Source organism: Podarcis tiliguerta (genome assembly GCF_965153285.1).
Source record: "Podarcis tiliguerta genome assembly, chromosome: 11".
NCBI classification, from domain to species: domain Eukaryota; kingdom Metazoa; phylum Chordata; class Lepidosauria; order Squamata; family Lacertidae; genus Podarcis; species Podarcis tiliguerta.
In genome coordinates, this window is record NC_139544.1 from 26,950,343 (window position 1) to 26,964,208 (window position 13,866).

The 13,866-nt window shown below is 38.5% G+C and overlaps 1 protein-coding gene across 1 annotated transcript in view; it reads right to left on the bottom strand.

The window, feature by feature from the left end:
• Positions 1–304: 304 nt before the first annotated feature.
• LOC310659940 (uncharacterized protein) overlaps positions 305–13,866 on the bottom strand; it is a 59,375-nt gene continuing 45,813 nt past the window's right edge. Inside the window, exons 11-14 of the mRNA XM_083404150.1 lie at positions 13,691–13,849; positions 3,173–3,320; positions 2,837–2,980; positions 305–1,999 (exon numbers count right to left, since the gene is read on the bottom strand). Of these exons, the coding sequence (XP_083260276.1) occupies positions 1,530–1,999; positions 2,837–2,980; positions 3,173–3,320; positions 13,691–13,849 (921 nt within the window). The 3' untranslated portion in view covers positions 305–1,529. The remainder of the gene's footprint in view (positions 2,000–2,836; positions 2,981–3,172; positions 3,321–13,690; positions 13,850–13,866) is intronic.

Here is a 13,866-nt window from a genome sequence, read left to right on the forward strand (position 1 = left end):
ACTTTGAACATTTTCATTATTAAATATGAGAATAACTACGATAATTTAAAAACCTAAGGATTTGATGAGCACTAACTTAATAATACTTGGAAATTCATATTGACTCTCTTTAAGAGACTTCTGTAGCTATCAAGGCCACTTACCGTACCTTAGAAGGACAGTGGAAAGAGTCACAAGCAAATTGACACATGCTTATTTTAGTCCTTATACATTTGGAAGCATCTGTAAGAGATACTCTTAGAAAATGAAGGAAACAGGAAAAAATCATTCCACCATTGAACCTGGTTGAACAACAAAATGAAGGTTGCATTCTATTTCTGTCATTTATTAATGAGAACAAAGAAACTTTTCATCTTCGGCATTTCAACTGATAGTTGGTTTGGGGGGGGGATAAAATATAAATTACATACAATTTAAAAAATACTACAGAGCATAATATTTTGCATCATTCTCAAGCAAAAAAAGGGGGTCGTCAAAACCATTCACAAGTCATAAACATTTTGAATGCTGTCCTTGATCCTTATGCTATCATTTTGAGCAGCTTTATTAGCCTCGTAAGCATGAGGCCCAGAGTATTGCTTTTAGCAGGGGTAGCAAGCCAAGGAGAACAATCAAGTTTCTCAGATAGCTGAGACCATTTACAGAGAACCAGACTTGGCTTTGTGGAATGCCACAAATCACAAGCCTGCTTCAAGGATTGTTTTCAAGCCAAAGCATCTGTGTAGGAAAAGGACAATGTAAAATCGAGGTGGGATAGGTTCAAAGTCTCTTCCATTAAATTCCAGTGGATGCTTGGGGTACATCTGCTTAGCAACTACCTGGGTTATTGCTTCAGAACTAATAGGGAACCATCAAAAATAAAAAAACAGTAAATGTCTTTCCCTAAGACACCCTCTGCACTGATATCTGAAAACCAAACGTCCTGCTTATTTAGCTCATGGAAGTCCCACAGTGCTATTCTCCATCTGTTAAATGTGCCTGCACCACAAGAAGGAAAGTGAGGGAAAAAGAGGGGTATTGATGTGCATTCGATTACCTTCAAAGCCATTATCTAGCTTACATTGTCTTGCATACATATAAAGCCCTGACCCAATGACAGTCAGGGATAAGTACACTTCTTAGGTTACAAAGCACTGCAAAAAAGTGCCAGAAGAGGTGCAGAATTAATTTTAGAGTTGTGATGCACCCAATGGCATTCGTCTTCTCTCTATGCACACATTCCAGCTTTGACATTCGGTCTCTTCAAAGATATGTGATTTTTCAGCATGTTCCCATGTCTTTTAACATTATGTGGAAGTTGCTTCAACAGGCCGAATGTTTTCCGTTTTCTAAACAGGAAACAGTTCTAGGGAATGAAATTTGACATGTATAAAATGGCTCTCAGGAGCCACTAAAGAGTATAAAATCAACTCCCGGAGGAAAATAAGCTTACATCCCACGGATACACCACATAGTCACAACTTCACTCCCACAAAATTCAGTTAAGAGTTGTTGACAAAGCTAAGGCTGTCAGGCCCAAAGAGCTATGTCTAACTTTGCCATGGTGGCCTTTCCGTGTTTTTCATACTCTTGCTCCGGTGTAGGAGCTTCCCCTTCTGCTGAACATTCAAACCATCAGAGCTTTCCATTTTCTGCTTGGAAGATGGGTTGGCAGATTCCCTCTGTGTAACAGAAGCATGTTTTAGCGAGAGGCTATGCCTGTCTACAGGAAATGTGGATGTTGGTTCAGGCTCAGGCTTGTGTTTTGGAAGTACATTCCAGCCCCTTTCTTCTAGTCCATCTGCTCTGTCATCTTCCTGCTTTGGAAAACGCTGGCTGGCTCCCGCTTTCTTCGCTTTTTGGTCCCTTAAATTCCGAAGAGTTTCGAAGGCCTGGTCCAGTTCCGTTTGCAAGGTTTCCATTTCACTGGCTGCCTTATCCCGTTGCTCTCCACAGACTTTGAGGGAACGTTCCAAAGACAGGAAGAATTCTTTTCCAAACTTTGACAAGGCCTCATCACCTTAAGGGTAAATTAAAAGAAGGTAGGGAGCTATACTGCACCATTCATTCAACCTAAACAACAGCAAGGCATAAATAAGCAGTTGATTTGAAACTGTTTGTGATAACATAGTATTTAATGCAGTTCAGTGATCAACTGTATCTTCTCAATGTGCTTCTCAATGAACCTAGAAAAAAATGGCAAGCTAGAACATTACTAGAGAGCCCTCTCAGCTATTAGAAAATCAACAGGTTATAGATGCCTTTCATTATCAAACAAAGCCCCAAATGTGCTTCTGGCATGTGCGAAATTTGAGCTTCCATTGGCGGGATATTGGATATCCCTTGCAACAAAGATGGGGAATCTGTGGCCCTCCAGATGTTGTTGGACACTTCCAACTCATCAGCAAACATGGTATGGGATTATGGGAGTTGTAGTCCAATAACACCTGAGTCAAGGTGAGCCTTACAATTTCCAAACTGTGACTGATACTTTAACTTTGAAGATACTGGTTCACAACATAATAAACTATACATTCACATTCAAACACACCATATAAGATACATTCATTGGAGTAAAAGATAAAAATCAGGAACCAACCAAAGGAGGAACTTCATTTTTATTTTATTTTTTTACTAAATCTCCTCATTACTGCTCAAGTCTTGAACTAGGTTGAATGTACTAGATCAGCTATTTTCTATTTGACCTAATGCTGAAAATTAAGGATAAATCAGTGATGCAAGATATCTAAGAGTGGCTCTCTTCCCATGCCTTTTTTTACAAAAAGAGACAAGACACCAAGACAAGCCTATCAAGTGCATCCTTTACCAATCCAAATTGTACAAGTAAGGTTCTTACCTTCGTGCTGCTGATTCCCTGGTGGAGCCAAAGTTTCAACTGCATATTGGATTTGTTCTGCATTGTTCCTAAAAGCAGTGAGGAAGTCTCTCAAAGCTGCCTCTGAAGCTTCTGCTTTAAGTTTTGTATAAGAAGAAAAAACATCTACAAGAGAAAGTGGAAAATTATCAATTGCTCCCTGGAGACCTGTATTAAAAGTATGAAGCAGCAAGAGAGAGAGAAAATCTTGCATTTGAGTTGTTTTCAGGTGTTTGAAACACTAAACATTTGTATTTCATGCCTGTCAGTATTTTGAAATTGTTTTTGTTTATGCTGCTATTAGAGACATGTATTTACCTTGTAATGGTGAACATAGAACCATGGCAACATTATCTTGAAATGTGTGGTATGCTTGCTTTATCCCATCAAAGACAGCTTCGGTGTACTTAACTTGAAGATTATACAAATTTCTGTGGAAGTTAAGTTCAGCTTGCAAAGCAAGTATCTAGGAGGAGGGAAATAAACAAAATGCAATATTAGGCATCAATGAGCCTAATGCATATTGGCTCAATCAGATGTCATGAGATGTCACATGAACCCATGCAAACCTTAACCATTCTTCTTTCTTGGCATCTACCTGACAAACACCATTGTTCTATCTTTTGGAAAAGATAGAACAAAACTCTGCCAGTATAAAACAGAATACAGCCTCAATTAAGGAATTATTTGAGGCGTCGGTTGAGACAAGAAAAATTGCTGAGGAGGCAAGGGGGGTTGCAGCTGCCACAGAGGAGAAATTGCCACCGATGAGCAAGCAATTGGAGGAGTATAGAGCAAGATTTTCTATGCTGGAATTAAAAGATAAACAAACTAATCTGAGAATTAGAAACGTTCCAGAGATCGAGGAAGGAAGCCTGCGGGACCTTCTGACACAAGAATTTCAGAAATTTTGGACTTTGGAGCCTGAGAAGGAGGAATTTAAGATCCTGAGTGCCTTTCGTCTGGGAAGAACAAGCAAGAAGATCAAAATTAGAGATTGTTTGGTTACATTTAGAACCAAAGAAGAAAGAGACAAGATTTTGGGACTACATTTTCAAAAATCATTGATAATTAATCAATCCAAAGTTGAGATCTTCAAGGATATTCCAAAGCATCTTCTGGACCTTAGATCGAATTATAAAGATCTAGTTATTCAATTAAGAAAAAACAATATCATTTTCAGGTGGGAATTTCCGGAAGGACTCTCCTTCAGTATCAAGGGAAGAAAGACAAAAGTAAGATCAGTGGAAGACAAGAACGCTTTTTTAGAAGTTTATGGAGAGGACCTACAGAAAGGAACATTAAAAGTAGCAGATTCCTTGGAGTCATCAGAGGAGGGAGAGGAAGACAAGACAGGAGCAAGGCCGAAACGAAACAGAAAGAAGAGGACAACGCCGGACTTGACAGATAAAGACAAGACAGAGGGAGCATCTGGAGGAATATAACAGAATAAATTCATCATGTCTCTGCAACTTCTAAGCTGGAATTATAATGGCCTCAACTCAGTTCGAAAGAGGAAATCGATATTCCATATTTTAAAGAAAGAACAATTGGACTTGATCTGCTTACAAGAAACACATGTGACCAGGCTCCATAGGAAAATTTTAATTAACAAAAGATTGGGTCAAGAATTTATCTCATCTGACAAAGTCAAAAAAAGAGGAGTAGTAATATATGCCAAAGAGAGCCTTACACCAAAATTTATGTTTAAGGATGAACATGGAAGATATTTGGCAATTGAAATACAGTACCATGGACAGAAGTATCTGATAGTAGGAGTGTATGCACCAAACGAGGGAAAATCCGAGTTTTTTAAGAAGCTGCATGAGACACTGAATGAATATTTGGAATACAGTGTGATTTTGATGGGAGATATGAATGGAGTTGTTTAACAAATATGGACAAGGCGCAACGACAGGTGGTCACCAAGGATGGTAGACTACCGAAAACCTTTTTTGATTTGACTGATAACCTGGATTTGATTGACATTTGGAGAACCAAAAACCCGTTAGGAAGAGAGGGAACCTTCTATTCTGAAGCTAAAATGACTTGGACACGAATCGACCAAATATGGATCACCCGAGGACTGGCACCAAATATAAAAAAGGTGGAAATCTGCCCAAAAACTTGCTCCGACCATAATGCAGTAAAGATGGGAATGAACTTACTACCAACTGGTTCTTTCAGATGGAGAATGAACGACTCTCTCTTCAGGGATGAGGAAGTGAACAAAAAGGCCCAGAAAACTTTGAAAGACTATTTCGAGATAAATTTGAACACGACGGTGGAGAAAAGAATCGTATGGGATGCAAGTAAAGCTGTTATGAGAGGGTTCTTGATACAACAAAATACGCTTAAAAAGAGATTACAAAAGGAAAGAAGGGAAAAGATCTTGGAAAAGATCAATGAAGGAGAAAAGAGATTGAGATTAAAGCCAAATTCAAAGGAAACTCTAAGAGAGATTAAATTATATCAAGTGGAATATATGCAAATGGTAAATCAAGAGATTGAGTGGAAGATCAGACAAATGAGACAGAGAACTTTTGAATCTGCAAACAAGTGTGGGAAATTATTGGCTTGGCAAATTAAGAAGAGACAAAAGTTGAATACAATAACAAACCTAGAAGTGGAAGGAAAAACTATTCAGAATCCTACAGAAATAAGGACCGCTTTTCAAAAATATTTTAAACAGCTTTACTCTCAACAACCCCAGAAGGAAGTAGACATAGAGAAATTCTTGAAAGCGAATGGGCTACCGAAAATATCTCAAGAGAATAGATTGAAATTGAATTATAGCATAACAGACCAAGAGGTCGAGAGTGCCATTCAGAATATGCAACTGGGCAAGTCTCCAGGACCCGATGGACTGACTGCTAGATATTATAAAGCACTGAAAGACTGGCTAATTCAGCCATTGAAAGAAGTTTGTAACAAAATACTTCAGGGGGAGAAGGCACCAGATACGTGGAAAGAAGCTTTTGTTACACTTATACCAAAGGTAGAGACTCAGAAACACCAACTCAAAGACTACCGCCCAATATCATTACTTAATGTGGATTACAAAATTTTTGCAGATATTCTGGCTAGAAGATTCAAGAAGGTTTTAATAGAGAAGATTCATAAGGACCAAGCAGGCTTTCTCCCAGGAAGACATTTATCAGATAATGTAAGGAATATAATAGACATTTTGGAATTTTTACAAGAAAAAATAAATACTAAGGCGGTTCTAATATTTGTGGATGCGGAGAAGGCCTTCGATAATATTTCTTGGAGTTTTATGAAGAAAAATCTCCAAAGTATGGGGGTAGGTCAGGAATTTGAAAATGGTATAGGTGCAATCTATTCTGAACAAAAAGCTAAGTTAATTGTAAACAGTGTAATTACTGAGGAGTTCAGAATAGAGAAAGGTACGCGACAAGGTTGCCCAATTTCTCCTTTGCTGTTTATATCAGTCCTGGAGGTGTTGCTGAATATGATTAGAAAGGACCAATTGGTCAGAGGGATTCAGGTCGGAGCTAAACAATATAAATTAAGAGCATTTGCAGATGACCTAGTTCTGACATTACAGGAGCCAGAACCCAGTGTGAAAAGAGCCTTAGAACTGATCCAAGAGTTTGGTCGATTGGCAGGGTTTAAATTGAACAAAACAAAAACCAAAGTTTTGACAAAGAATCTAACAGAAATTGAGAAAGAAAGATTTCAGAATGAGACAGGATTGGCAGTAGTGAAAAAAGTGAAATATTTGGGTATTACTATGACTGCGAAAAATGGAAATTTATATAAAGACAATTATGAGAAAAGTTGGTCGGAGATAAAGAAAGATCTAGATATATGGTCTAATTTGAAACTCTCCTTAATGGGTCGCATTGCTGTGATAAAGATGAATGTATTGCCAAGAATGTTGTTTTTGTTTCAGACACTGCAAATTATAGATAAGATTGATTGTTTCAAGAGGTGGCAAAGAGATATATCCAGATTTGTCTGGCAGGGCAAAAAGCCAAGGATAAAATTTAAAATATTGACCGACGCAAAAGAAAGAGGGGGCTTTGCCCTGCCAGACCTGAAACTTTATTATGAGGCGGCAGCCTTTTGTTGGTTAAAAGAATGGCTACTTCTTGAAAACACTGACATGTTGGATCTAGAAGGATTTAACAATGTTTTTGGTTGGCATGCATATCTATGGTATGACAAGGTTAAAGTGCATAGAATGTTTAAAATCCACATTGTTAGGAATGCATTGTTTAAAGTTTGGATGAGGTATAAAGACTTGCTTGAAACCAAGACTCCAAGGTGGTTGTCCCCAATGGAAGCAAAAGCACTAAAAAAGCTCAATATGGAGGCAAACTGGCCAAAATATTGGGAGATTTTAGAACAAGATGGAGACAAATTGAAACTACAGAGTTTCGATAAATTAAAAAGTAAAGTCCGAGATTGGCTCCATTATCATCAAATAATGGAAGCATTTAAAATGGATAGAAAAATTGGCTTCCAGGTGGAAAAATCAAAATTGGAGACAGAATTGTTAGAACCCAAAACTAAGATTTTGTCAAGAATGTATAACTTGCTACTAAAATGGAATACACAGGATGAGGAAGTGAAATCAGTGATGATTAAATGGGCACAAGACTTGGGTCATAATATAATGTTTGCTGACTGGGAACGGTTATGGACCACTGGTATAAAATTTACGGCATCTAATGCCCTAAGAGAGAATGTAATGAAAATGATATATAGGTGGTACATGACACCAGTCAAGCTTGCGAAAATTTACCATTTGCCCGATAATAAGTGTTGGAAATGTAAAGAAGTTGAAGGCACATTCTTTCACCTTTGGTGGACGTGCCCTAAGATTAAGGCATTCTGGGAGATGATTTATAATGAGCTGAAAAAAGTGTTTAAATACACATTTTCGAAGAAGCCAGAAGCCTTTCTCCTGGGCATGGTTGGCCAACAGGTGCATAAGAAAGATAGGATTTTCTTTATGTATGCTACAGCAGCAGCAAGAATACTTATTGCACAGTATTGGAAGACAGAAGAATTACCCACTCTGGAAGAATGGCAGATGAAAGTCATCGACTACATGGAATCAGCAGAAATGACCGGCAGGATTAGAGACCAGGGAGAAGAGACGGTGAGGGAAGATTGGAGGAAATTTAAAGACTATTTACAGAAATACTGCAAGATAATGAACATTTGAAGATATCGGACTGAAGGTGACTGGTTTTTAGCAAGAAAGGTGAACAGAAAAAGATCCAAAATCTAGATTGAAGGAAATATAATTATGGGATATGGATTTAAGATTATGAGAAATTTAAATTATGATAGAGGGAAAGAATTTGCAGACAGAACATTTGATTTGGAATACAGAGTAGGGAGGTTGGGGGAAGTCGCAGAAACAAGTAAATGCAAGGTCATTATGAAGATAAAAAGGGTATTTTTTTTAATTTTCTCTATTTGTATTGTTTATTACTGTTGTTTTTGTGTTTTATGTTTGTGTATTTTTTCTGTGTTATGTGTTGTTTATGTTGCTTTTTATTGTTTATGTAAAACTTAATAAATATTTATATAAAAAAAAAAAAAAGACAAACACCATTGGTGGCTGACTAGCAAACCAGAATGTAGAAGCATGGTTTCAGTCCTGGTTTGAACTTGTGCCAATTGCGGTTGATATGACATCTGAAATAATAAACCATGGCTTCAGCCGTTTGCTTTGCTTTCTAATACTGCTGTGCTATAGAAAAGGAGTCCTACTAGAAAGGAAAATAAAAGCAGTCAAGCAGCTTTTACTGGTGGTTCCACAGCATGTTCTCCTCCCAACTAACCATCCTCTGCTCTGTCTCCCTGCCTAGTAGCTTTAAGTGTCTTGATCTGATTCACTTAGCAGGTGGGCAACATTAATGCACATACAGTGGAAAGCTTTATAGCGGATAACTGCAGATCAAGCTGATGTCAACCGCACAGCTGCAAAGGCCAGTTGAAAGCAATTGGGGGTGGAGTGGGACAGGAAATCGCTGCCCAGCTTGCAGGCTTTGACATGCTGATAGCTTGCACAGAATTCAGCTCTTGTGTCTCCACTGGAGGTAGGTTAAGTATTTGCAGTCCTGAGGAAATTTGGAGTTTTACAGAATGCAACCAAAAGTGAAGAAAACTGTAGCAGGATGAGTGGAAAGGTCTTGGGGTATGCAAGACTCCCAATTCCTTCTCTCTCTCTCATGCACACACACACAAAAATGCAGACTTTTTATTTTCTGATCTTTTTGCCAATGCAGAACCACCTGTTGAATGTCCACCTGTTATAGAAACCTTGAATAGTAAGGACACTGATTAATGAGACCACATTGCCACAACAGGCTGGGGATTTCTATTTGTGAAGTGTAAGCACCACATACTGTGTTTGACTGTGCAAAGCACACCTGATGGCTGTGACTGTTTCTGAACAGCACAATCAATGAAATTGAGTGGGAAAATTGGTAGAGACATCAAAGACTCAATTCCTACATGTATATGCCAAACACACATTGCTGGGAATTTTTTTTCCCTATAGCACAAAATATCCACAATGAAAAATACAGTGGTGCCTCGCAAGACGAAAAGAATCCGTTCCGCGGGTCTTTTCGTCTTGCGGTTTTTTCGTCTTGCGAAGCAAGCCCATTGACGGAGTAGCGCTATTAGTGCTATTGGCTAAAAAAGGGCTAAAAACGGCTTTTAAACACTTGGGAGATTAGCGGTTTTGCTGCTAAAATGCTTTTAGCAGCTTAGCGATTCAAAATAAGGGGTTTTGGAGCAAAAAAAAAAATTCAAATTTTTCCGTCATTTTTCGTCTTGCGAAGCAAGCCCATAGGGAAATTCGTCTTGCAAAGCGCCTCTGCAGACGGAAAACCCTTTCGTCTTGCGGGTTTTCCGTCTTGCGAGGCATTCGTCTTGCGGGGCACCACTGTATACATTATGAATTGGGCAGATGAGGTTTAGTCTCCCAGCCCAAGGAAGGGGCAAATGCAGAGAGTCCACTATTAAGAAAGTAAAGAGAGGAACTGTCAAAAAAACCATCCATACCGTTTGAAGTTCCTTATTGAGAATGTGGAGGACACCAAGGGAAAGGGCAATTTACTACTAATCTTCCCAACAAACCACCCTACTTGCCAAATGCCCAGTACTCTTCCTTCAGACAAAGGACATGTCTCTGAACTGCTATGTATGTTTTGGAGATACCCACAGTCACCTTCTCTCATTTCCTGTAGCCACATCACAGAAGTATATCCTCTAGGGTGACTATCTCATGAGCTAGTAGGCAGTGATAGTAATCAAACTCTTAAAAGAGTTAGTTGTACCTTTAACAAATGTCTCTGATCCTCAAACATTGCAATATTGTTAAGAAAAACAACAAAAATAATGAAATATAGAAATAAGTTTTGAGTATTTTTCTAGTAAAAAATAATAATCAGCAAATACAACATTTATATGAAGTTTTTAAATGGCACCCTTTATAGACTGCTTTACAGGTTGCAAAACAGGCTTATGCAGCAAGAATCTGTTTCTATTCTAAGAAATAATCTTTGCAACACTTCCCCGTTTCATGCTCCAGTTTGTACAGCTGAGGGGAAAGAGAGCCAAGAACTACAACGAAAACAAATTTATACTTTTTTAAAGTACAAATTATTGCATGACATTTTTTCATGCATTAATCTTTGGCCATGTTTTCCCTGATAATGCTTTTCATGATGCACAAGGCACAAGATTAACAAAGTCCTTGCCCCCCAGATAATGAATGTACTGGGAAAATATAAATGTTTTACTTTTTGTGTGGTTTGCTACCTTTACACTAGTACTGCAACATCAAGTAGCAGGAGATAAGTGAAGTACAACAAAGGCATATTTTTGAGGAAACTCATTAAATGGTCACTTCCTTGCCCCCCGAGGGAATCCAATAGCCCACAGAAACATAAATATTATGAAATGGGCCTTAGATAATTTTAACTTCCAAGATTTTTGGCCATCTGTAGCAAGAAGTACTGAGCTAGCTGCCAGATCATCTTAGTGACCTAATGTACTTTCCCAGGCACAAGATCAAATTGTTCCAAGATGAGCTGATTGAAAATGAACATAGAGCAGCAGATTGGCTGTTCTGCTAGAAATCCCAAGAGAGCAGGCTAGCCCTTAAAGATACTGCTCCACCAGGTGTCTTCTTCTCAGTAGAGTCTGGCTGTTTATGTCTCACTATAGTGTTGCAGAAATGAAATTAAACCAGAAGATGGTATACTTGAGCAACCTCTTGCACAAGCAGAAGCTAACGATAAGCAGTAGAACCTACCCTCCATAACACTGTGTAGCTCTTGTTCTTCTCTTGTTCTTCCACTCAGAGTTCTTTGGGTCCAGCTAGCTGTCACTTACATTAAATCTTTCCAGTTATTACATAGTGCTGTAATAACTGCAGCTTAATGCTCTCAGGCAACTCAGTGGCTAGAGAGCTGGGTTTAAAATTGTGGGTGCTTTGTCCAAAGTTCTCTCTCTAGTTATGGACCTGCTGCATTTTTGGTCGCTCTTGGCCTCAGTTCATCTTGTGTAGGATGGGAAATATTGAATCTTTGTGTAGAATGTAGAGAGTAACAGAAAAAGTAAATGTGATGTGCAAATTAAATTATTAGAAGCTGTTGTAGTATTACAAAGGTTAACTAAGTAACAAGCCAATGACTCGACGTGTTCAGGCAAGGTCTGACAAGCTTTATGAGACTCCAGCTACTTCAGCATAGTTTTAAATGTTCCTACCCTGCTTTCTTCCTATACTCAAAGAAATATGGCATCCCTATTAATCAAAACTTGTCTTCCTTGAATACCACAAGGAGTTGCCTTATACCAAGTCAGAGCTCTGTTCTATCTACCTCAGTAACTGTTTCTCCCGAGACAGGAAATAGTTTTCCAGGTTGTCAGGCAGAGATTCTTCTCAATCCTACTCTTTTATCTGGAAATGCCAAGGACTGAACTTAAGACCTTTCTTACATAGCATGAGCTCTAAAATTGGCTTATGGCTCTCCCTGTTCAACACAAATGAAGACTACTAACCTTAATTAACTTAAATAGAGAGGACTGGAACTCCTTGATCTACTTATGCCATTAAGAACAAGCCTTCCCATGCACAAAACTGGAAAGAAGAAAGAAGTCCAACAAAGAAGAATAGCTCCTAAAATCAATGGGCTATGCAGAGCTAACGGCAAGAATAAGAGATCAACATGATGGACAATTTATGGAAGAGTGGAATTTTTGGCTTCTTTGAAAAAATATATAACAACCAAATGAAATCGTGGGCAGGATTTGAAATGTGGGCAATGGGAAGAAATGATAATATATGAACTAGAGGAATATATATTAGATGTGTGATGTAACAGAGGAATACAGCCATGCCTTGGAAGTCGAATGGAATCCATTCTGGAAGTCCATTTGACTTCTAAAATGTTTGGAAATCAAAGCACAGCTTCTGATTGGCTGTGGGATGTCAGAGTATAAGAGAAATGTATAACAAATTTGAAGTCTGAAATTATGTTATGAAAATCTAATTAAAATTAAAAATCTAATTAAAAAATTAAGAGCCTTCCCAATTTTTTTTTTTTAAAAGAATGGTCTCTCACACTTCCATCAGCTAGAGTGTAACATTTCTTTCTGACATGGAACCAGAACGCAGTTTGTAGAACTTCCTTTCACACATACACACCCCAAAAGAAAAGTCAGCACTGCATGATTCATACTTAATTAAAGCTTCACTTGTCAAAGGAAAAAAAATGAATGGCTATGATTTAAAGGCATGATACACAGATTGGAGAAGTATACGTATTGCTGGAGCTTTGTTTGCTAGTATTACCACAGCAGATCCTGCTGCTAAAGAGACAAGCAGCTTGTCTCTTCAGCAGAATGAAGTACAACAGAATCAGCCAAAGCTCAGGCTGCCCACACAGCTCCTGCAATATGTGCATGTTAGTCTTTTGCATTGCAGCCTGTATTTTGGATAGATTCCCACTAATGATCTGGAGCAGCCTTAAGCCAGACAATCAAAGGAGACCCACTAATAGATCCCTGCCTCAAAGAGGTCCATTAAATTGTCAGACATCTGGTAGAGACCCAAAGGGATAAGTTCTAGATTGAGAAGTCTAAATTCTAGCTTTAGCAGCATCTAAAAATCAGAATAGAACATGTGAAAGGGCAAAATCATAACTGGAGATCCATCACTTGGAAAATGGGAAATTTTAAAGAAAACATTTGACCTCCTAACAAACTTCTACATAAACGCTTTTTTAAGTTCCTGGGAAAGAAACACTGTTATTAGCCTATTATGATTTAGCAGAACTTGACATGTTAAGCTAAGTTTTCTGAAATATATATATGTAAGAACAGGAATTGTCTTCACGTTGGGAAACATAAGATACTTCCTTGTGAACTTTTGCCTTTTGTACCATGGAAGTTTTCAAGCTCCTTCCTGCTTGTTTTAATACAGCTCTTTGGTTCCTGAAATGGGAAGAAAGAACGAGAAAACCTCCAAATCATATTTAAGTTTCTGTTTTAAAGGAATGGCTGCCTATTTTTCTGTGTGCCTCAGGAGCTGGCCATGAATAGAAGCATTCATAAGCTCCTATTGTACAAACCCACAAAAAAGTGGCCTTGCCAGCAGGAAGTGAGACTAATGCCTGCACAGCCACTCAACAAAAGAATTCTAACCTTTATACATTAGCTGTGCGATAAGGTTTGTACAAGGGGAAAATTGACCAGTGACTGCAAAGTAGGTCAAATCTGTTAAAAAGAAGGGCGGAGGGAGAGGATGTTAAACTGAAATAAACTCCCCCATTTCCTCACCTGTTGCATTGCCATTTGCCTGGAATAATTTTGAGCCTTTACCAGGGCTTCTGCTGCCCTTTTAGCACGTTGCTGAGGGGCACCCTTGGGGAAGGCTGGAAGCGTCGCAAGCACATTCTCCACAGTGAACTCCTGGCTCAAGGAATTCTCCAGGATTTCCTGAAAAACATTGGGGG